Source organism: Chiloscyllium punctatum, chromosome 42 (genome assembly GCF_047496795.1).
Source record: "Chiloscyllium punctatum isolate Juve2018m chromosome 42, sChiPun1.3, whole genome shotgun sequence".
NCBI classification, from domain to species: domain Eukaryota; kingdom Metazoa; phylum Chordata; class Chondrichthyes; order Orectolobiformes; family Hemiscylliidae; genus Chiloscyllium; species Chiloscyllium punctatum.
In genome coordinates, this window is record NC_092780.1 from 29527302 (window position 1) to 29552555 (window position 25254).

The 25254-nt window shown below is 40.2% G+C and overlaps 1 protein-coding gene across 2 annotated transcripts in view; it reads left to right on the plus strand.

The window, feature by feature from the left end:
• The window catches only part of spop (speckle type BTB/POZ protein), a 126954-nt gene that overhangs the window by 68451 nt on the left and 33249 nt on the right, over nt 1–25254 (plus strand). For both annotated transcript variants that reach the window (XM_072561728.1, XM_072561729.1), the window contains 3 exons: nt 7882–8003; nt 17253–17404; nt 21006–21133. In XM_072561728.1, coding sequence (XP_072417829.1) covers nt 7882–8003; nt 17253–17404; nt 21006–21133 — 402 coding nt within the window. The remainder of the gene's footprint in view (nt 1–7881; nt 8004–17252; nt 17405–21005; nt 21134–25254) is intronic.

Here is a 25254-nt window from a genome sequence, read left to right on the forward strand (position 1 = left end):
CTTGACTTATACCTTGTTTCAAATCTCAGTATCTCTGCTGCAGTATAGGTAATCTAATCGTTACATTGAAATTTCAATGCAAAGTTTATGACTTATGGACCAAGTAGTAAAGGCCTTTGATAATTAATAATTAGGCCTTTTGTGTGAATCCCCTGTAGCACCCAGAGACTGGATGCTTCAAATACCAGATCAATTTTCAATACAGATTTTATTCCTCAAATAGCTAAGAAATTGTTTGTAAATGAGTCTAAAGTGTACCATCTTCTGTTTTTGAAATGTTTATTTCAAGAAATAAATGTCTTCAAATATTTGTTACACATGTGGAATTTTTGAAAATCTGTGTTATGGCTTGATAAGGTTATCATAGGATTGTTTCTTTTATTTCCATTCATGGGGTTTGAATGTTCCTTGCTAAGTTATATTGCCATCCTTAATTGTCCTTGACAAACTGATGGTGAGCTATTGTCTTGAACTGCTGCTGTCTTTGGATATAGATGTTATGTTGTTAGGAAGGGCATTCCAGGATTTTGACTCCATGACAGTGGAGGACCTGTGATATAGTTCCAGGGCAGGATGGTGAGCAACTTGGAGGGAAACTTGCAGGCGGTAGTGTTTCCGTGCATCTGCTGCCTCTGCCCTTTTGAGTAGTAAATCTCATGGCTTTAGAAGGTGGTATCATTGAAGCCTTGGATGAATTATTACAGTGCATCTTGTTAATGGTACATGCTACTGCTGCCATTGTTGTTGGAGGAAGTGATTATGGGAGGTGGGATGCTAACCAAGTAGGCTGCTTTGTTCTGGAGCGTGTCAAACTTTTTGTTTTTGCTTTGGAGCTTAATCTATTCCGTCAAGAGTGTGACAGAATATTTTCCACTTGTCTTGTGATTTGCTGGTGGTGGACAAGCAGGGGGGCAGTTCGGAGGTCAGTTGTTCACTACAGAATTTCTAGCTCTTTTTTTTTTAAACCTGCCCTTAAAGCTGCTGTTTTTAAATGACTGGTCCGGTTCAGGTTCTGATCAAACTTCACCCCAGAATCTTGATGGTGGGAATTCAGTAATGGAAATGCCATTGAACAGCAAGGGACAGTGGTTAGATTTTCTTGTTTGGTCTGTGCGGTCGAAGCCGAAATGTTGTTCAGGTCTTACTGTACATGAATATGCATTGCTTTGGGATCTTGAGTGATTGAGAGTAGTGCACAGTCCTCAGTGAGCATCCCTACTTCTGAGCTTATGACATATTGGTCATTGTTGAAGCAGCTACAGATGGTTGAGTCTAGGACACTACCCTGAGGAACTCCTGCAGTTATGTCCTAGGACTGAGATTGATCTTCAACAATTATACTATATTCCTGTATGCTAGATATGACTCAAACCAGTGGAGATTTCCTGCTGATTCTCTGACTCAAGTTTGCTTCGGGCTCCTTGATGCCATACTCTTGTCAAATGCTACCCAATGATGAATTGTCAAGTGTAGTAAGTTCTGTGTGAGGCAACAAATACTGTGAATAGTGTACCTGCTGAGAAAACACACCGTCTTGAACAGTACAGAGACGGACTGTACAGTAAAATGTATGTCAGGTTCCAAGCAGTCGGTTGTGATAAGGGATTCTCTGTTGTGAGGGGCACAGACCGATGTTTCTGTGACTGACAACGAGACGTCAGAATGGTGTGTTGCCTCCCTGGTGTCAGGGTCAAGGATGCAGAATATTTCCAAAGGGGAGTGTGACCAGCAGAAGGTCATTGTACATGTTAGTACCAATGGCATAGTAAGAGAAGGGGATGAAGTTCTGCAGGTACAATATAGAAAATCAGGTAGGAGGTTAAAAAATAGGTCTTCAAGGATAGCAATTTCTGCATTGCTCCTGGTGCCATGTGCTAGTGCGAGTAGAAAAAGGAAGATAGGGCAGATGAATGCTTGGCTGAAGTGTTGATGCAAGGGACCAGGATTCACTTTTCGGATCAACGGGATTTCTTCTGGGGTAGAAGTGGCCTGTGTAAGGAGGACAGGCTGTACCTGATTTGGAAGGGGGCCAATGTCCTGGTGGGAGATTTGCTTGTGCGACTCCAGGAGGTTTTAAACTCGTAAGGGAGTATGGGGGCGTACCCAAAAAGAGTGTGACCAAAGAGAAATCTCAGGCTGGTACAGTACAGAAGAGGAGCAAGTTAAATAGTCAAGGCAGGCAAGAGTATAGCAAAGAATGAGGGAAGATTGATTAAATTTAACTGCATTTATTTCAGTGCAAGAGGCCTGACAAGGCAGATGAACTCAGGGCGTGGTTGGGAACAAGTGACTGGGATATCATAGCTAGTACAGAAGTGTGGCTCAGGGAGAGGCAGGACTGGCAGCTTAATATTTCAGGGTATAGATGCAATAGGATGAATAGAAAGGGGGACATGGGAGGAGGGGGAAGCAGCATTTTTGGTTAAGGATAACCTGATGGCTGTACTGAGAGAGGATATTCCTGGGAGAACATCCAATGAAGTAATATAGGTGAAACTGAGAAAGAGGAAAGAGATGACCATCTTTTGGGAATGTACTGTACACCCCCCAGAGACAGCAGGAAGTTGGGAAGCAAATCTGTAAGGAGATCGCCGATATTTGTAAGAATAATGTTGTAATGGTAGGGGATTTTAACTTTCCAAGCAGAGACTAGAACTGCCATAGTGTTAAGGACTTGGATGAAGAGGAATTTAAGTGCACAAGTAAATTTTATAATCTAGTATGTGGATGTACCTACGAGAGAAGGAGCAAAACCTGTCCTTCACTTGGGAAATAAGGTAGGGCGAGTGCCTGAAGTATCAGTGGGAAAGCGCTTTGGGGTCAGTGATCATAATTCTATTAATTTTAAGTGATGGAAAATCTGATCTAAATGTTCCAAATTGGAGGAAGGCTAACTTTGATAGTGTTAGGCATGAAGTTTCAAAAGTGGCTTGGGAGAAGCTATTCACAGATAAAGGGACAGTTGGAAAATGGGAGGCGTTTTAAAAATGAGGTAGTGAGTTCCTCGCTGGTATGTTCTTGTTAGCGCGAAGGGCGGAGCTGGTAAGTGTAGGGAATTCTGGATGGCTAGAGAAATTGAGGATCTGTCAAGGAAAAGGAGGAGGGAGATGTTATGTATGGACAGCTGGGGTTGAGTGAATCCCTTGAGTATAATGGCAGTAGGAGTATACTTGAGGGAAATCAGAGGGGAAAAAGGGGGGGCATGAAATGCCTTTGCCAAGTAGGGTTAAAGAGAATCCAAAAAGATTCTACAAATACGTAAAGGGAGAGAAAAGGACCTCTTTACGATCAACCAGGCCATCTATGTGTGGAACCACAGGAGATGGGTGAGATAGTAAACAAGTATTTGCATCAGTGTTTATCGTGAAAAAGGTTATGGAAGCTGGAGAACTTGGGGAAAGAAACAGTGATATCTTGGAAAGTGCCCAAATTTCAGAAGAGAAGGGGCAGGGTGTCTTAAAATGTATAAAAGTGGATAAATCCCTGGGACCTGATCAGCTGTTTCCCAGAACTTTGTATGAAGCTAGGGAAGAGATTGATGGGCCCCTTGCTGAGCTATTTGCATGATTTGATAGCCACAGGTTAGGGTGCTGGAAAACTGGAGGTTGGCTAATGCTGTGCTTTTATTTAAAATGGGCTGTAAAGAAAAGCCATGGGACTATAGACTGGTAAGCCTGATGTTAGTGGTGGCTCAGTTGTTAGAGGGGATTCTGAGGGACAGGATTAACATGCATTTGGAAAGGCAAGGACTGATTAAGTAGTGTCAACATAGCTTTGTGCTTTGAGAAATTGTCTCAGTAACTTGATTGAGGTTTTTGAAGAAGTGACAAAAAAAAAATTGAAGGTAGAGCGGTGGATGTTGTCCAGATGGATTTCCAGAAGGTGTTTGACGAGGTTCTGCAGAGTAGACTGGTTAGTTGGATTAGACCAGTTGTTTTTCAGACTGAAGGCCTATGAACAGAGGTGTGTCACAAAGATTGGTACTGGGTCCACTATTTTTTGTCACTTATGTTCACATCCAAATCATTTATATAAGTATGGTTACTAAATTTGCAGATGACACCAAAATTAGTGGTATAGTAGAGAGTGAAGGTGGTTATTTGAGTACTATGGAACCTTGATCAGATGGGCTAGTAAGACAAGGCGTGGCAGAGGGATTTGAATTTAAATAAATGTGAGATGTTGAATTTTGGAAAGGCAACCTTACACAGTTAATGGTAGTGTCCTGGGGAGTGTTGCCAAACAATTGGACATCTTGGTGGAGGCGCGTAGTTCCTTGAAAGTGCTGTCGCAGGTAGACAGGATGTTTAAAGCATTTGACATGCTTGCCTTCATTGGTCAGTGAATCAAATATAGGAGTTGGGATGTAATGTTGCAGCTGTGCAAGTCTTTGGTTCGGCCACTTTTGGAATACTGCATTCAATTCTGGTCTTTTACAAGGATGTTGCCAGGGTTGGAAAGTTTGAACTATAGCAAGAGGCTGAATAGGCTGTGGTTATTTTCCCTGTAGCATCAGACCCTGTGAGAAGACCTTTTATAGAAGTTTATAAAAGCATGAGGGGCATGGATAGGCTGAATAGCCAAGGTCTTTTTCCCCAGAGTAGGGAAGTCCAAACTGAGAGGGCGTAGGTTTAAGGTGAGATGGGAAAAATTTAAAAGGGACCCAAGGATCAATGTTTTCATGCAGAGGATGGTGCATGTATGAAGTAAGCTGTCAGGGGAAGTGGTGGAGGCTGGTTATAACATTTAAAGACACCTGGATAGACAGGAATAGGAGAGGTTTAGAATGATGTGGGTCAACTGCTGGCAAAAAGAACCAGGTGAATATAGGATATCTGGTTAGAATGGATGAGTTGGACCGAAGGGTCTGTTTCCATGCTCTTGTAATTCTATGACTCTGTAAACTATAAATAAACTTGCAGTGCTGAAGATGAATCCTGAACTTCATGAAGCAATTGCCTCTTATTTTTATATGCTGCTATAATACATTGATATTTCAGGATACTTTGCAAATTGAATTATTTTTGAATTTCAATGATGGTTACATGAACAACAATATCTACCATTCTGCATCAACAATATTGCAAACAGCAAAATGCTAATCAACTAGTGAATTACTTTTAATGATATTGACTGAAGAATTAATCATAACTAGGATTGCACAAGAGCCTTCTATTAACAATTGTGTAGGACAAAACAGTGTCTTTGGCACGTTGAGTCTGTACTGATCTGCCTATATTGATCCCACTTTCCAGCATTTGGCCCATGGCCTTGAATCTTATGACATTTCAAGTATTCATCCGTGTACCTTTTTAATAGTTAAGGTTCCCTGTCTCTGTTGTCCTTCCATGCAATGCATTCTAGATTTCCCCCTCCCATCCTGTGGGTGAATGCATTTTTCTTTGAATCCCCTGCCAACTTCTCCCCTCGCTCTAAAATTATGCCTCCTTTTCATTGATCCTGCTTTCTATTTCCCTATATCTATGCCCCTCATAATCTTATGCACCTCTGTCAGGTCTTCTGCAGCCTTCTTTGCTGTAAAGAGCCTGAGTATGTTCAGCCTGTTTTTATAGCTGGTATGCTCCAAGTCTGGTAACATCCTGATGAATTTCGTCTGCACCTGCTCTATCGCACTATAGGAAGTATACGGCCAGAACCAACACATTCCACCCTGACCTTAAATTTACCTGGACCATCTGACACCTCCCTTCCCTTCCTGGACCCTCCATCTCCATTAACGATGACCGACTTGACACTGACATTTTTTACAAACCTACCGATTCCCACAGCTGCCTGGATTACATCTCTTCCCACCCTACCTCTTGCAAAAATGCCATTCCATATTCCCAATTCCTCTGCCTCCGCCGTATCTGCTCCCAGGAGGACCAGTTCCACCACAGAACACACCAGATGGCCTCCTCCTTTAGAGACCGCAATTTCCCTTCCCACGTGATTAAAGATGCCCTCCAATGCATCTCGTCCACATCCCGCACCTCCGCCCTCAGACCCCACCCCTCCAACCGTAACAAGGACAGAACGCCCCTGGTGCTCACCTTCCACCCTACCAACCTTCGCATAAACCAAATCATCTGCCGACATTTCCACCACCTCCAAAAAAGACCCCACCACTAGGGATATATTTCCCTCCCCACCCCTTTCCGCCTTCCGCAAAGACCGTTCCCTCCATGACTACCTGGTCAGGTCCACGCTCCCTCCTACAACCCACCCTCCCATCCTGGCACCTCCTGCCACTGTAGGAACTGTAAAACCTGTGCCCATGCCACCTCCCTCACCTCTATCCAAGGCCCTAAAGGAGCCTTCCACATTCATCAAAGTTTTGCCTGCACATCCACTAATATCATTTATTGTATCCGTTGCTCTCGATGCGGTCTCCTCTACGTTGGCGAGACTGGGCGCCTCCTAGCAGAGTGCTTTAGGGAACATCTCCGGAACACCTGCACCAAAAAACCACACCGTCCCGTGGCCAAACATTTCAACTCCCCCTCCCACTCTGCCGAGGACACTGAGGTCCTGGGCCTCCTTCACCGTCGCTCCCTCACCACCAGACGCCTGGAGGAAGAACGCCTCATCTTCCGCCTCGCAACACTTCAACCCCAGGGCATCAATGTGCACTTCAACAGTTTCCTCATTTCCCCTTCTCCCACCTCACCTTAGTTCCAAACTTCCAGCTCAGCACTGTCCCCATGACTTGCCCGGACTTGTCCTATCTGCCTATCTCCTTTTCCACCTATCCACTCCACCCTCTCCTCCCTGACCTATCACCTTCATCCCCTCCCCCACTCACCTATTATATTCTATGCTACTTTCTCCCCACCCCCACTCCCCTCTAGCTTATCTCTCCATGCTTCAGGCTCACTGCCTTTATTCCTGATGAATGGCTTTTGCTCGAAACGTCGATTTCGCTGCTCGTTGGATGCTGCCTGAACTGCTGTGCTCTTCCAGCACCACTAATCCAGAGTCTGGTTTCCAGTATCTGCAGTCATTGTTTTTACCTAAACCAGAACCATACAGAGTACTCCAGCTGTGGCCTAACCAAAGTTGTTTCTTTGTATGGCTGCAACGTAACCTCACTAGATCAGTGTCTTGTAGGCTACATTAACCTGTTCTGTTGCCTTCAGTGGTCTGTGGTCAGCAGTCCAAGATTCCTGTGTTCCAGGCTTTGTGTCCTACTGTTCATTAATTACTTGTCTTATTAATTCCCAAGTGGATCACCTTACATTTGTCAGAATTAAATCCCATCTCCCACTGATCTCCCATTTGACCAAGCTGTCTATATCTTCTTTTAACCTAAGATTTTCTTCTTCATTGTTAACCACCTGGCCAATCTTTGTCATCCGTAAGTTTACTAATCATCCATTCAACATTCTCCCTATCTCATTTATATCACAACCAAGTAGCCTTAAAACGGTCAATCCCTTAGTCTGAAACTGACCCCATGTTTTAAATTCCTCAACCAGGTGACATGTTTTCTCCAACCCCTACAGACATAAGTCTCAAGACTTTTGGTTTGATCACTTCCTATTCTTAATTCTTAAAATACAGATTCTGTAAAGTGATCTGCGATAGATTGCACAAGATAATTAACAGCACAGAATACAAGAATTTGAAATTTCTAATAACAGTTGAGTGGTATTCAAATTCTTTGTTATCCATATTTGATGCCAGTTGGTTTGTTGCGAATTTTAAGGACAGGAATTCGATTTACTCCTGAACAGCCATTGAAAAACTTTTCATATTGGATTCCAGATCCTTTCAATTCTCCGCTCTCATACTTTAAGTAAAACATGGATCTACTGTTCTTTGTAGTTATGTCATCAGTTGTTTTTGCAATAATTCTGGATTTTTTTCCTTTTCTGTTAGATAAAAGTAGTGAAGTTCTCTTACATGTGGACTATCAACAACTTCAGTTTCTGCAGAGAAGAAATGGGAGAAGTTATCAAGAGTTCGACTTTCTCATCTGGAGCAAATGATAAATTAAAGTGGTGAGTGTGGAGCTCTCTGATAAATTTTGCATTTATGGGGATTTGCTTATGCAGTTTTGGGAAAGGCAAGATGATTGAAAAGCTCAGTGAAGCATGTAGAGAAATGAATTTGTGATTTGATACATTTGACCTAATCCATTATATTGCCCATGGACCAGAAGTCCCTTTTGAAGGCTGTGGAAGCTATGGCATCTATTTCTAAAATTTCCATGCAATAATTAGGTACAGGACATAATCAAAATTTCAAAATTCCTCTTGAACCTTGTATATAATCCTCCCATGACAACCTTGTGGTACCTTGCGACCATTTAAATTGGAAGAATATATTTGAATTATAGGTAAATTCAGGAGGTCAGTCACCAGTTGGATATTTAAAACCCAGCAAATTGTCTCATTTCTTAATACAGAGGAACCTCAATTATCCGCATATCAATTATCTGAATTTTGGATTATCTAAAAATGATCTCAAGGTCCCGATAGAAGAGGTGTTTCTAACACTGATCACATCTTTTGTTTAGAATGAGGAAAAATAAACTTGGTTTACTGAAATGCTGCTGAGAACAGTCCTGGACATCTTTGCTCTGCTCTGTTTTGAGATTCACCCCCCCTCCAAAGGCAGCAGCAGTGTTATTGTTGGTGTCCAGTCCGGCTGCTCCGGAGAGAGAGGGGATGGGTGGGGTGAGCGGATGGGGGCTGGGTTTAGTTGTGCGGGGGAGGAAGGGGTGTGGAGTTGGGTTTGGACAGGCTTGGGGGGGGTGGGGGGAAAGAGAATGGAGGTGGGTGGGGTTGGATGGGCCAGACGGGCCAGACAAGGGCTCGCACGTGATGTGTTGCTGCCTAGTCTCCTGAACGGAGAGTGGACTTAGCAAGTGTTCGTTATGTTACTCCATTAAACTGATGGGCCGGTGGGGAGGCTTCAGCAATGCTGCAGGTCCCTTACACGCAAGCATGTATCTACTCAGAAACAAACCCTGAGACAGGGAGAGGGAACTACGCAGGCAGAGCAAGGAAAACAGAGACTTCAGAAGACTGAGCCCTGGAGGGGAGGCATTGAATCAATTAATGGAATAATCAATTATCCGAACGCGATAGTGCCCACCCATCTTGTTTGGACAATCGAGGTTCCTCTGTATTAGACTATTTTGCTTCATGACCTATTAATAAATATTTTGAAATTTTCAGCTGCAAGCTGGCTGTTTCAATTCTTGGCATTTGTTGGCCAGCATTTTGTTGTTATAGGTTCATATAATAGGTGCTAACTAATTTAAGTACCTTCCAATGTTGAGGGAGAGTTAAGCACTTTTATTTCTCTAGTTGGTTTCCATAGACTGGGTGATATTTAGGATTAATTGAAATAAATTAAACAGTTCCATAAAGAATCAATGAACATCCTTAATCAGGACAAAGGAATTAGGAATAACTAATACATTTTAAAAAAAAATTCTCCTTGTTCCTTCCAAAGAATAGTTTTGTTAGACTTTTTAATTTTCTTGCTCTACAAAAGATTTTAATGCTTATTTCTTTACTTTCTTACCTTCTGCTCTCCGTTAAGAGGAAGCTAGAGGACTCTCTTTTCCATCTAGACCATAGCATTAATAGAGTAGATGTGTTTTTACTTGAGTTGTACAGACCACTACAAATCTCGTAGTTCGATACCTTTGTAAGCATCAAATATTTCTAACGTTTATTTGGAGTCATGTTCATGCTTACGGTGGTCGTTGGTACTTCTATGTTTCAAACATTGGATATAATTTCATTGCAAGGTAAAAGTATTTGGATTGGGATTGAAGGGAACAATTAACTTGACTTTAGGAAGTTATGGTGGCCTTTTCCAGAGCTACAATTTTGAATACACTTTAGTTAATGTAGTTTTGAGTATGTTTTGTTTAAAGCTCAAATGCAGGATTCATTATAGGTGTGAACTTATTGGATGTCATTCATTCTGTTTACTAATTAGGGAACTATTTTCAGTTTTTCAAACAAAAATCCAAGAGGTTTGCAAAATTATGAGGGGCATGGGTAGGGTAAATAGACAAAGTATTTTCCTTTGGGTCAGGGAGTCCAGAACTAGAGGGCATAGGTTTAGGGTGAGAGGGGAAAGATGTAAAAGAGGCCCAAGGGGCAACTTTTTCACGCAGAGGGTGGTACAGGTATGGAATGAGTTGCCAGAGGAAGTGGTGGAGGCTAGTACAATTGCAACATTTAACAGGCATCTTGATGGGTATATGAATAGGAAGGGTTTGGAGGGATATGGGCCAGGTGCTGGCAGGTGGGACTAGATTGGGTTGGGATATCTGGTTGGCATGAGTGGGTTGGACCGAAGGGTCTGTTTCCATGCTGTACATCTCTATGACTATGATTTCTGACTCCAAGAATAGAGAATTTGCAATTCGGTATATTGTGCGTAGCTAGAAACTGCTTTCAGGACTTTTGTGATGAGGCGACAGGAAAATCACTTCTCTTTTGAGCAAAATTTAAAAATACAGAGGAGCTTTGATTATCCGAATACCAATTATCCGAAAATCTGATCATCCGAAGGTGACCTTGAGGTCCTAACAGAAACGTTACATCAAAGACTTTCTACATGTGTCTTTTGTTTACAATGATTAAAAGTGCTGCCAAGAACAGTCCTGGACTGTTGGGAGCGTAGGCACCCTCTCTAAATGACTGATGTCCCCCCTCGCTCTTCCCACATTTTCCCTGGAGTTCTGCACAGGTGTGTCCCCTAAACCCTGAACCCTCCTTCCCCGGTGGGCAGTGCTGGGGGCAGATGGGGGTGAAGGTGGTGTTGGACAGGATTGGGGAGCGGACTGGGGGTGGTTTTGGACACGCTTGGGGGGCAGGCAGGGTCAGTGTTGGATGGGATTGGGAACAGAATTGGGGGTGGGGGGCGGGGGGGTGGTGGTGGTGGGGGGGGGGGAGAGGAGTGCGGTCGGGCAATTGGGGCCCAGGCGTGCTGTGCTGCTGCCTGGTGTCTGGAAAGGGGAGCAGACTTTATTAGAAAATTCCTATCTCCAGAGGAGAGGCATCAAATCAATTAACTGAATAAGTAATTATCCGAACAAAATAGTGCCCGCCCATCTTGTTTGGATAATGGAGGTTCCTCTCTATGTTATGGTTCTGTTCGCCGAGCTAGGAATTTTATATTGCAGACATTTTGTCCCCTGTCTAGGTGACATCCTCAGTGCTTGGGACCCTCCTGTGAAGTGCTTCTGTGATCTTTCCTCCGGCATTTGTAGTGGTTTGAATCAGTTCCAGCTGTCCGTTGCAGTGGTCGGTATATTGGGTCCAGATCGATGTACTTATTGATTGAATCTGTGGATGAGTGCCATGCCTCTAGGAATTCCCTGGCTGTTCTCTGTTTGGCTTGACCTATAATAGTAGTGTTGTCATGACAAGCAACATGAATTTGACTGGGACAACACTACTGTTATTGGACAAGCCAAACAGAGAACAGCCAGGGAATTCCTAGAGGCATGGCACTCATCCACAGATTCAATCAATAAGCACATCGACCTGGACCCAATATACTGACCACTGCAACGGACATCTGGAACTGACAACCGGAAGCGGCAGATTCAAAACACTACAAATGCTGGAGGAAAGATCACAGGAGCTCCCGAGCACTGAGGATGTCACCTCGACAGGGGACGAAACGTCTGCAACACAAATTCCCAGCTCGGCGAACAGAACCGCAACGATAAGCACCCGAGCTACAAATCTTCTTACAAACTTTGTTCCTCTGTATTCCTGAAGAAGCCCTAGTAACCTGATGGTGTGAGAGAGGAAGAAAGATGCAGTTTTTAAAAAGAAAGCAAAACCTTTTATTCTCTCTGAAGGTAATGCACTTTGATAGATTCATGTTCTATGATACTTGGTGCTGTCCAGAGCATCATACATCTTGACCCAAATCCAATATTATTTATACAACAAGTACTGTTGCACATGCGCTGCTGTTAACGAATGTTAGGTAGTAATTAGGAGTGGATGACTAGGTTGATCTTTCAGTTACAAATTGTCAATGTAGCTTAGATCTGTTGCAAACAAATGTTTTGAAGTTAATTTTAATCTTTCACGACACACGCGGTTGGGGGTTTTCAAGTTTATGGAGGAAATTTGAGTATTTTTATTATTGCAAGGAGACATGAAGGACCAGATCCAAGAGGTAAGTGACATTGTTTTGCTGTATTTAGGGCAACAGGAGTAGGACAAGGTCTCCCAGTCCACTCTGCTTGGTGTTGTACTTGATCTGCTCCCTGACTGTTTCATACTGTTAATCTAACTGGCTGTTAATGAGGACACCTGTTGAAGAAATGGGCCTTAGTGCTGATGTCAGCAGAGCCTATGGCAAATTCTTACAGCCATTCCTTCCAAAGGTTTCACCCAAGTGCATAGTTCCAGGCTATAATTTAATATTGTATCCCACAGATCATGACTCTTATCTTCCCATTCCTGATCGAATAAACTCTAAACTGTTTGTCTTATCTGTAGGGGAAGAGATGGTGTAGTGTCACTTGATGAGTAATCCTTAATCATTTGCCAAATTTCTGGGGATATGGCTTCAAGTCCAATCCTGGCAGGTGGCGAAATTTGAATTCAGCGACTGGCTGGCTTAATAACTCTGTAGCAACAGTTGCTTGTTTTTAAAAAAAAAATCTGGTTGACCAATCTTTAAGAAGGAGTTCTACCATCTTTACCTTATCTGGCCTACATGTGACTCCAAACATGTAACTGTTGTTTTGACTTCTGTTTATTTAGGGATGTGCAATTATTGCTGGTCAAGCTAGTGATGCACACATCACATGAACAAATGCATCCTGTGCTATTTCCTCCCTTATTATTATTTTGGGTGTTGAGGGAATAATCCTTGTATTGAATTGATATTGTAATTTTTATCTCAAACTGCAAAGTTATGGTATAAAATATTTTGTGCATTAGAAAATTTGGAAATGTACCATTATGAAAAGTTTAAATCTCTATATCTTATCTAAAGGAGATATGTGCTAAATATGGTACAAATGAAAAGCTAAGTGTCTTTGTGGTGTTTTTGTATTGTATTATCAGAATAATTTTTAAACTATATTTTTTGTCTTGGAGACCAAATTTGTGCTGATTTGAAATTGGGCACAAGAATAACTGGTTATCGCCAATTGTAAATGTGCAATTTTTTTTCTGATCTGGTTTGGGAAAAGGAATTCTGACGCCGATCCAAAGATTTGAGCCAAGTATTTTTGCAACTATTTTGATTTTATTTAATAAATTTTAAACTATATTGGTGTTTTAAATGGAGACTTGCTTTTGGGAAAGTTACTTGAGTAAACACACGAACATTAATAATGTCAGTTTTATCTTTAAACTTATACTATCAGTGATATCGTCAGTACTCTACTTTTGAAGTTAAAATTATGAATAAGTTTTAATTTATTTGGTAGTGACTTAATGGTATTATTGCTGGACTGTTACGTCAGAGGCCCAGATAATGTTCTGGGAAGTGTGTTTTGAATCTTGGATTTGAATCCAATAAAAATCTGAAAATAAGGGTCCAATGATAACCATTTAAAAAGTCATCTGGTTCACTGATGTCCTTTTTGGGAAGGAAACTGCCACCCTTATCTAGTCTGGCCTACACTTGACTCCAGACCCATAGCAATGTAGTTGACTCTGAACTGCCTTCTGGTCAATTAAGGATGGCCTAGCCAGTGATCCCCTCAGCTCATGAATGAAAAAAAAACCTTTGTTTGTTTATAAGGGAAGAAACAATTCTGATATTTAAACATTATCTTTGAAAAGTGTTACTATTGAAGGTACTTTATAAATTAGGTATTTTTAAAAAAACTCCATTTTGTTTCTGTCAATATTTGTAACATTTTAGTTTTAAAATCCTGAAGTAATTTGCATAATGAGCTCAAGGGAGTTACTGTGGCTCATGGTGTTGTACATCTAAATGTTATATACCATTAGTGCAACACATTGTCTTACTGGTGGTTTATAAGAACATAACCAATATAAAATGTATTCCCTGAAGAATTAATTTTTCTTTTTAGACGAATGGAGCTAATTCCCTTGTGCCTCATCTTTCTTTTTTTCCTCCTTCCTCTCACACACAACTTTTGACCTACAGGTCATAATATAGAGAACTCTATTTTTGGTATGATTGTAGTTCACAGCAAATCTGGGACTTAGGGGAGGGTGGTGAAATTTGGATCTAGCAAGCAGGGAGGCATAAATACATCATTGTTGATGTTAAAAGTACTCTCAATCATGAATTTCTGATTATGTTGGGGTGCATGTAATTTTATGGACTATCCGAGCAGTATCAAAATCAACTCTAAAACATAGAAACAGCTGCAGAATGATTGAATGCAGTTGTTATGTGATGGTAATTCCCTAGAGTGAAAACGATTCCACGTTCTTCATCCCTCCTTCTCCTTCCCCTTCCCCACTCCCCTTATGGATCCACGGTGCTCCAAACTGTAATTTACAAGAATTGATCTAGTGCAACCCAAACCATTTGATGGTGCTTTGATCTATTTCTGAACCAAGTTTAGATATCTCCTAACCAACCTGCTTAGAGGTGTTATGAGACATGCCTGGAACAGATGGGACTTGGCCCCATGGCTCTTCCTGGCTCAAAGGTACAGACTCTACCACTAAAAGATTTTGCTGTATTCCAAGCAACAAGTTCACCTTTTGTAATATATGTTACGTGCAAAACGCAGTCATTAATGGTGATTAAAAGTGCACAGGTGTAGCTGTCTTAGTCTGCTAAGCTTCAAGAAGTGAGTGTGATCTGTCACTGGTAGGTGCTGCTTGCATAAAGAAAAACTTTCACATTTGAGGGGCAGATACTTCTTTTGACAATAGTATAGAGTTGAAAATAATAAATTCCAGAGGTGTGTTGAACAGGACCATGATATCTCAGTCAAGATCATCTTCAGTCATTGCATTCCTTTAGGCATGATCTTTCACCTTCAGTGATGGTAAAGCATTTAGTAATGCAGCAATTAACTTCAAACAGTGAAAGATTCTGAAAAAGCTGCAAGAATTTTCTAAATGGACCATTAATTAATGAGAAGAAACAAATTATGTTGTAACAAGTTATCCATCATTAAGTTGTCTTCAAAATCCAATTTAAGGGAAATATAATTTGGTTCAAATGTACCAAGACTCCAGAATTCATTAGTATTTACTAGTATTCAGCATGTTAACATTTTAAGTGTTCAGTCGAAGTATAGACGTCAAAGCTGTACAGTTCTTCCATATTATACATTGGCAAATACAGATAATTCTCCTATAACATGATAATTGCGTTCCTATGCGATGTCATGTTATACAAAATCGCACAATGGAAGTAATGGGGTTAATGGGAAAAACAGGCTTAGGCACTCCAGTTTAGGGGAGCAGCCCATTTCTGGTCAGTTACAGAAATGGCACGTTGTTACAAGCGGAGTTTCCCCAATGTATTGTTGTATTCCCGGCTCCTTGTGGAGTGAAGTTTATCCAGAACCTGGCTGTCTGCTATTAAACTTTGTGAAACTTCTGAAAGTTTTATTTTGGCATGAGTAAAATCTTTTTTTTTAAAAAAGGGCAGCTGAAAGCTGTGAATGGCTGGAGATTATCCTACTTCTCAGGTTTCAGAGAGAATGAGGGGCAAGACTTTCTCATTCCCCCGCCCCTCCAAGTTCAAATGGAGGCTTGGCAAATTTGGATTAGGCATATCTCCGGGATGGGTGGGGTGGGTCACCAATGGTCTGTCCTTAGTTTCACACACTTCCTCTCTCTCTCTCACATGCACACACACACTCAAAAATCAGTGTTTTGAAGCATCAAATAGTCATCAACTGAACTTCTGCTTCATAAAAGGCCCTGCTTACTCTACAACACTCCCTGGACATTGCTGTAACTGTACCTTCTCTCTCTCTCTCCCTCGCTCTCGCTCTCGCTCTTTCTCTCTCTTCCTGCACCCCTTCACTGCCCCGCTTCTCTCTCTGGACCCCTACCCTCCAACATGCCATTGAGCATTCCAGCGAAAGTTTTCCAATGTTTGCTTCCCCTACCTTAGTTGCAGATCTAAGCAAGTAACACAGCTGACAACCTGGTGCAATAGATGCGCAAGCAGAATAAATCACAGCCAGCTGGTAATGGGACAGAATTGCATAACAGCAAGTTTGGGGGGGGGGGGGGGTTTGCTTTATAAATGAAGCTCCGCTTTTCACATTGTGTTATAGCCAAATTGTATTTACAAAATGCGTATTGTACCTGAACTGCCTGTACTTTAATTTTAGCTATTTTCCAAAGTTGCTTTGTCTTTTAAGGAGTATCCAGCACTTTGATTAAAATGAATGTGTTGCTTGTACTTCTTGCCAACTCGTGACTATAGGGGCAAGTGAACAATTATGTTTTCATGGCATTTGAAGTGTTTACTTTTTTTAATTTTGAATTTGGCAAGCAAGTTTCTTTTTGTTTGATTCACTCATTAAGTGCTTTTTAACTTGATGACTATAATAACATACAGATATTTAAAAGCAATGTAATCTGTTTTGTTACTGATGAAGAATTAGACCACAGTTGAGGAGGTGATGAAATGAGGGTAGTGGGCACAAAATGGTTGGGGAGAGTGGTGGAGAAAAAGCGTTTGTTGAGCATGTGAATTAGAAGAGCAAATTACTTAATGCTCATGAAGAGTTGTCACACTTTTCAGTTCAAACAAGTTGAAAAGCAACTTGCTCTCACCCCTATTCATGAAATGTTCCCACATCTCCATGTGCTGCATAATAGTTAGGGGGGTGTGCTGTGCAGGGGAGGAGGGGAAAGAGAATGGTAAGTATGGAAAGTACATTGTAAAATGCTATCACTTACAAGATGAGTGGGAGCTAGAGTTGAGTATATTTGAAATATAGTAACATTTGTTGGCTTGTCATTTGTAGCAATATTGGAGACAGTTTCTACATTAAAATATTTGGGAAGGGTAGTTTTAAAAAAAATGGTGAATTATGGCCTGAAGGACACCACAGCAACTCTTAGTATTAGCGTTATTGAACATAATTGAGATAGAGATCATCCTTTTTACAAGTGATCTTTACATATGTAGTAACGAGCTACAGTTATGGTAAGAAGAGGAAAGTTATAAAGAGGAAGAACATCTGAGACAGCCCAATTCTGCATCTAAAATGCTCTTAATTTTTTTTCAGCCTGTATGTAATTCATTCATTTTATTTTTAACATATTTCATTTTTATGTATATTTAAGGTGCCTCCGAGTGAACCCTAAGGGTTTAGATGAGGAAAGTAAAGATTACCTATCACTCTACCTGCTGCTAGTCAGCTGTCCAAAAAGTGAAGTCAGAGCAAAATTTAAATTCTCCATTCTGAACGCAAAAGGTGAAGAAACTAAGGCAATGGGTAAGTGAAGTGACAGTATGCTTCAGAAACAGGCTCCGCTTTTAAATGCAGCACTATTCAGTTGTGCAAACTGGGTGTAAAAGAGCAACAATTTATGACCAATGCTTCCCTTTTCTCGACTTCATTTCCCCTGATCTGACAGCCCCTTTTTGAAACAAAATCCCTGTCAACTACAAACTGGAAGTATGAAATGGTCCAGGTTATCTTTCAGTTGAGGCTGGAGTCTTTAACACCTTTCCTCAGTTCAATTTGCAGACTAATGGATTACATTTTTAAAGTGGCATTTATTTGGAATTCACTTACTTTGCTCAGGTTTGATTCCTTGAATAAACTTCTCATCCAACGATTGTTTTCATATAATATCACCTGCAATGTAGAAAAAAATATACTTCCTCCTCCTCCACTACTAAAAATACGAGAAAACAATTGTCATATCATGTGCTTTTATTCTTGTAAATGGATTTTCTGAAATTTTGCATTTATGTCCAAGTTAAAATGCTTTCAGTTAAGGCCTAGACACTTGTTTAAAAAAAAAATTACATGGTTTCCACACCTGCAGTAACAAGGCTAAAAAATAATATTCCATTAGCCTTCACTCTAATAGAATCAAAAAATGCTCAGCCAAGATATGTGGCTCAAGCTAAAGTTTATATTCATGAGGAATCCTGTCTTTGGAATCAGTCATTAGAAGAAATTAATGGGTGACTAGTGATCCTGCTGTTAACGTCAGTGTCTTTGCCTCCTCTAATAATTCTTAGAAAGAACCCACTAGTGTTTGGTCTTCTAACTTCAGCTGCCTTTGCAGGATTGTTGCTGTAAGCTCCACAACCCCTTACAGGCTTACCTGGTTGTATAAGCCTCGTGATATCGCAAACATGTTGATGCTAAGTCTGCTTTCTAAATGCTGTAGGGCAGTTACCTCAACCTTTCTTGGTTCTGTAAAGATTAGAAGGAAGATTAGAGAAAGACATTCTCATCTGTTAGAGAAATGTAGCATTTTTGCTCTTTCCTGCATGTATTTTACTAGTCCCATTTGGACCACGGTAAAGATTATTTTTCTATCTACCCTTCAACACTGAAGAAATGGAAATCCTGCTCATTTAAAATTGAACAAGGAAAGCATGCCTTTGAATAATTTGAAAGCGTATTTAAAATAAAATAGAATGGCTAAGCCAAGGACCTGCATGCAATTTTCATGAATGGCTCCCAGGTGATGAGCTAAGAGATCACAAGTTTCCCTCTGTCATGCTTCATTTCCACAAGGTGATTTATTACTGAGAAGAGAGGACATGCTGCTGAAGCTTTACATCATGTGCTCATAGGGCACTGACAAAGGACTATATTTTAGATGATCGCAATGATTTATGCTACAAAAGGGACAAAGCACATTTTTCCTGTCCAATAAGTTTTTTTGTGATCTTTTGAAATTAAGCATTCTTGCATTTTTCCTCATGTGTGAAACGGAAACCCTTCACAGCATATGTTTATTTCTCTTCAACAAGATTTAAGTTCCATAAATCTAAATGATAGGAAATTTATTTTAAGGTAATCAGTGCCTGAAAAAATTGCCCGATTGAACAGTTCAAGCAATTGACAATTTAAAAGCCAAGCAGTTTGAATCTTTAAATAGAAAATGTTAAGGATATATGGTAGATGTATCACTATCTGGGAAAGAAAAGAGAGGCTAGCATATTAGGTAGAGAATTAATGATAGTCCTTCATAAAAAACATTAATTTGTCTTTTCCCCTCTTAGAAGCTGAAGAACCTATTTTAAATTGCATTTGTTTTATTTCATCACTTTTATTTGATAGAACAAGTTGTCCTTTCAGTGTTTAGGCCATTTTAAAGCCATAATCATCACCAGTGATTTTATATCTATGTATAATATCATGATTTAGTTGTATGCTATTGAAGCATTTAACAAGTTTCATTTACCACCTCATTATTGCAACTCAATCACAACTTCATTACTTGATTCAGGACAAATAGCTAAAGTAGCCTCTGGTATACTGCAGAAGATTTACATGGACTTTTTTTCATGTCTTATACAACAGTTTTAAATGCTTGTTGGGGTGTTGTGGCTTGGGCCTTACTACTTTCTAATAAATGCAGTATTGCGTAGTGCAGTTGTGGTCAATATTTTATTTAACACAAATACTTCCATTGCTCTTCCTCCTCTTCATGGATATTCTTAATCTTTGCATAATGTATAAGAAACTTATTAAATTTTGGCATTAGAACTCTGAAATGAAACTTGATTTTTATCATGTAGTATTAGTATCAAGCACATTTGGCTTTGGCATAAATCTACTGTCTATTTTCATTTAAAGGGGGCAACTCTTTTACTAGTCTTAACGTGTTCATATTCTAAATCGCCCATTTCTATCTCTTGGAAACACTTAGTGCAAAATTACTATTGCGTTGCTGTTAAGTTCATATGCACTGGACAATAGATTAAGACCGCTTTAATTTATTTCATATAAGATCTTATTATGTGGAAGAGGCAATGGCTTAGTGGTATTATCGCTAGATTATTAATCTGGAGACCCAGGGAATGTTCTTGAGACTCAGGTTCAATTCTGACCATGGCAGGTGGTCAGGTTTGAATTCAATAAGTTTGAGTCTGATGAAGATCACGGAATCATTGTCTGCAAAGTCCATCCAGTTTACTAATGTCGTTTTAGGGAAGAAAACTCTTGTCCTCGCCCCATATGTGACTCCGAATAACCCACTGGATAATTGGGGATGAGTATTGAGTGTTGGTCTAACCAATGACTTCCACATTGCGTGAATAACTTTAATAACTTAAAGCCACTCTGAAAATTGATTATCACTTAGAGCTGAACTTGAAGCTAGCTTTGAGAAGTGAAAGTTCTTTGTGTTAACTATTGGTGTCTCTGTTCCTTTTTTTTAATGAAGCTAATATTAATAATTTGGTATAAATAAGCAAAACTATTGTTTGTAATTTAGCTCCAGCTGAAGTTAATTGTCTGAACTGTGAAAAGGTTGTTTTGATTACCATAAAAATGTAATTATTCAATTTACAGGGTTAATTTTCTACCTAATTCACATACCTTAGTTCATAAGCTCTGATACAGACTTAGTTATAATCTAATTTACTAATTAAGATTTTGTTTTTAAGAAGTTAAGAGATTTTAATACATGCAGCAGAATTTTAATAAACTTGACATTAGGAAAATGACCTTTATGTCACTACATTTACATTGATTTTTGTTGAGAAAGGAAAGAATGTTTGTTAGTCTGCTATGTACTTTACAGAAATAAAGAAATAAAATCCTAACAGTTTTGTAGAGGTGTTTGCGGATGTACTAGAAATTCTGATTTTAAAATACCTACTGCTAAAGGCCATATTTGAATTTTATCATCCACCGAATGCAATCAGCTTAGTTCTATTGAGTCAGCCCATTTTACTATCTTCTAGATTTCACTTGTATAATGTGACCATACCCAGGTGCACAATAGAATTCAGGTGGCTAAAGCTGTTCGAAAACAATAAAAGGTTAGCGGTCTCTTTCTCGAGTTGATCTACTTTACAGAATTACAACTTAAACTAAGAATGGGTGTATTTTTTTATTACAGAGAGCCAGCGTGCTTATCGGTTTGTACAAGGAAAAGATTGGGGTTTCAAGAAATTTATTAGAAGAGATTTTCTACTAGATGAAGCCAATGGGCTCCTTCCTGATGACAAACTCACATTGTTCTGTGAAGTAAGTTCTTAACGAATGTGCTTAAGACTTAGGCAGCCTTAACATGGTTACTGCATTTTAGAAACAGCAAACCAAAGTAATCCTCTTAAGTAACAGAGTGGTATCAATGAGCTGTTGTTGAGAGATTAATAATAAATCGGAAATAGTATGTTGTATAGATTATTTTGCGATCAATGATGGTAAACATGGTAATTTATCAAAATAAAGAACTTAGATATTCGCTTCTTATCTTGTCATTCCTCCCAGTAAAGAATAGTTAATAGTTGTGCTTTTTGCTTTCTTCTGGATTTAATCAATTTATTATTGTTGGATCTCTCCTGTGAGCCACTCTATTATATGGTGGTCTGTGCCTTTTGTGAATATAGAATTACTGAAGTAGTTGACCTTGAGGTTGTCCTAAACTGAGTCCCATCACCTGTGTGTTTACTGGGCTATCTACATTGGCGCTTCGTTAAACAAAACCTCAATTTTAAGCTTTTCATCTGTCCCTAGTTTTGCCACTCCTTATCCTGGATCTCTTCCAACCTTCCAAGAACTCTGCTTTCTCAGTTCTGGCCTTTTTAAACATTGCTGATTTTGACAATTCCAGTGCTGGTAACTGGACCTACAGCTGTCCTAGCACTAAATGCTGGAATGTTCTCCTTTAACCTTCCCACCCCTCATTTTCTTTCATCTTTTGAAAACATTTCGTTCAGCTTACTTTCACCAAGCTTTTAGTCATTTACCCTAATTTCTCCTGATAAGATTTGGTGACAGATGTTTACAAATCTGTAAAGCATCTTGGGATGCTTTGCTGCATTAAAGGAACCATATAAGTATGGGTTGTTGCTGTTGATCCCTCAGAGTCGAAACCGAATGTATATCTGTCTCTTAGAACTATATCACAATCTCTAAGAGGATTGTGATATAGTTTATTTGTTGTATTCAGGATCTTACATTACTGTAAACATTGTGTTAGCCAGTGTGCACCATAACCAGATAGTGGTGGTAAATTGAAAATGCCAATTAACCCAGTGGTTAATAACTCAGTTATTCAAGGCACTAATTTCAGATGGTACTTAAGTCATGTCAGACTGACATTGATTTTATATAGTAACTTGGCTGTTTGTAAACAAGTATAACGAACAAATGTTGAAACATGATTCTGGTTCCGTGCTGTAAATATTCAAAACAAATTTTGTCGTTACTGCGAACTGTTTGTGAAAGCAGAGTTCCAGTAAGGACTTAAATTTTGATTTGATTTGATCTGATCCTTGATTTTGAGCCATAAAGCCCTTGTAAGGGCTTGAGCATCACTTGTAAGTTGTAAACGAATGCCTGTATAGTTTTAATACTTAAATGCTTCAGATGGTTGTGATCAGGTTGCATTTTGCAACCTAGCAACAAAGCAGAAATTGCTGCATTCAGTTGAAGATTTTGGTGGGAGGACTGTTCTAGTTTGTGAAGTGCTGGATAACACTGCTTTGCTGTACAGTTATGGAAAATCTTTAATATTCCCAGTGTACTGTATTGTGTTGAAGTATGTGCATGCATCTTGGCTAAATCTAAATGATGTACGTGATAGACTATTAAATGAGTCAGCAATATTAGCATCAAGTAACCACTGAGTTTAGATGCCAGACAGCATACACTTATCATCTGTGACTAAAATTTAAATTAATGTTAATTATTTAAATTGTTTGGTAAAGTCATAGTCTTAGCCATACAGCACGGAAACAGACCCTCCGGTCCAACTCGTCCATACTGAGCAGGTATCCCAACCTAATCTAGTTCCACCTGCCAGCATCCGGCCCGTATCCCGCCAACCCTTCCTATTCATATACCCATCGAGATGCCTTTTTAAATGTCGCGACTGTATTAGCCTCCATCACTTCCTCTGGCAGCTCATTCCATACTTGTGCTAAGTCAAATGAACTCACTTCAGTTTAGGTAATATAAGCTATGTCTGGGGTATATATCAGCATTTCAGAAAATATTGCGATTATTGCAGCAGAAACATTTCATGATTTTAAATGATATATTAAAGAACTAATTTGCAGTTTTTATACAAATTGAGAAGAAAATATATTTTATAAATCAAACCTGTCAATCCTGGTAACATGCTAGGTAATCTCACTTTTCACTTACTGATTTGAAGAATTACATTAAGTTTTTTGTGATTTACGCACTACTAGTGCTTTTTATGCTAACAGATATATAAATAGCTTTTACAATGCATCCTTATCTTTGAATTGGCATTAAAGTTTAGTAATGAGAGAATACTGATCCTTAATCTGTCCTTAAATTGGCAAAAAGTCAACGCCTCATTGGATTATACAATGAATTGGATAGGGAGAGTATTCTGTTGGAGTTATATTTGAATTTATGGCAATGTTGTCATGAAATAGTGATTAGTAATTTTGAAGGAAGAAGCTAGTGTCCAATTTTGGGCAAACTTGTGCAGGTAGTTTCTAATCCAGTCCCTGTAGTTTCTAATCCAGTCCCTGCTGATGCTTATCACAGGCATAGAATTACACAGCATAAAAATAGATTGGATTAGATTCCCTATAAAATGGAAATGGGCCTTTTGGCCCAACAAGTCCACATCGACCCTCCGAAGAGCAACCCACCCAGACCCATTCCCCTATCCTATATTTACCCCTGACAAATGCACTGAACACTCTGGGCAACTTAGCATGGTCAATTCACCTGACCTGCACATCTTTGGATTATGGAAGGAAACCAGAGCATCCAAAAGACACCCATGCAGACATGCGGAGAATGTGCAAACTCCACGCAGACAGTCGTCCAAGGCGGGAATCGAACCTGGGTCCCTTGCGCTGTGAGGCGGCAGTGCTAACCACAGCCGCTCTGCCGCCCATTTAGTCCAAAACATCCATGCCAACCAGATATCCTACATTCATCTAGTTCCATTGGCCAGCATTTGGACCATATCATTCTAAACTTTTGATGCCTATTAAATGTTGTAATTGTACCATCCTCCACCACCTCCTTTGTCAGCTAATTCCATACACGGTACCCTCTGTGAGAAGGGTTGTCCCTGAGGTCCCTTTTAAATCTTTCTCCTCTCATCTTAAACCTATGCCGTCTAGTTTTGGGCTCCCTGCACCCTGGGGAAAACACCTTGGCTATTTACCCTATTCATGCCCCTATTGTTTTATAAACTCCTATGGTCACCTCAGCCTCTGCCGCTCCATGGAGCCTATTCAGCCTTTCCCTGTAGCTCAGACCCTCGAACCCCAGCAACATCCTTGTAAATATTTTCTGCAGTCTTTTTCAAATTTAACACCATATTTCCTCTATCAGGGAGGCCAGAATTGAATGCAGTATTCCAAAAGTGGCTGAATCAATGCCCTGTACAACTGCACCTTTACATCCCAACTCTGATACTCGATTCACAGGCAAATGAAGGCGAGCATGCTAAACACCTTTCTCCCCCCCCCCCCCCCCCCCCCCCCCCCCCCCACCGGCTACCTGTGACTCTACTTTCAAGAAACAATGTACCTGCACCCTGAGGTCCCTTTGATCAGTAACACTCCCCAGGACACTACCATTAACTGTGTAAGTTTGCCTTTCCAAAATTCCACACCTCCCATTTATCTAAATTCAAATCCACCTGCCACTCCTTGGCCTACTGGCCCATCTGGTCAAAGTTTCATTGTACTCTTAAATAATCACCTTCACTGTCCACTACACCACTAATTTTGGTGTCATCTGCAAACTTAGTAACCATACCTCCGATACTTACATCCAAATCATTTATATAAATGACAAAAAAGCAGTGTGCCAGCACCAATCTTTGTGGCACACCTCTGTTCACAGGTCTTCAGTCTAAAAAGCAACTGGTCCAACGCTGCTAGCCGGTCTACTCTGCAGAACCTTGTCGAGCATCTTCCTGCAATCCATACAGACAACATCTACCACTCTGCCTTCATCAATCTTCTTTTGTCACTTCTTCATAAAACTCAACCAAGTTACTGAGACACAAGTTCTCCATGCACAAAGCTATGTTGACACTGCCTAATCAGTCCTTGCCTTTCCAAATGCATGTTAATCCTGTTCCCTCAATCCCCTCTAACAACTGAGCCACCACTAACATCAGGCTTACCAGTCTATGGTTC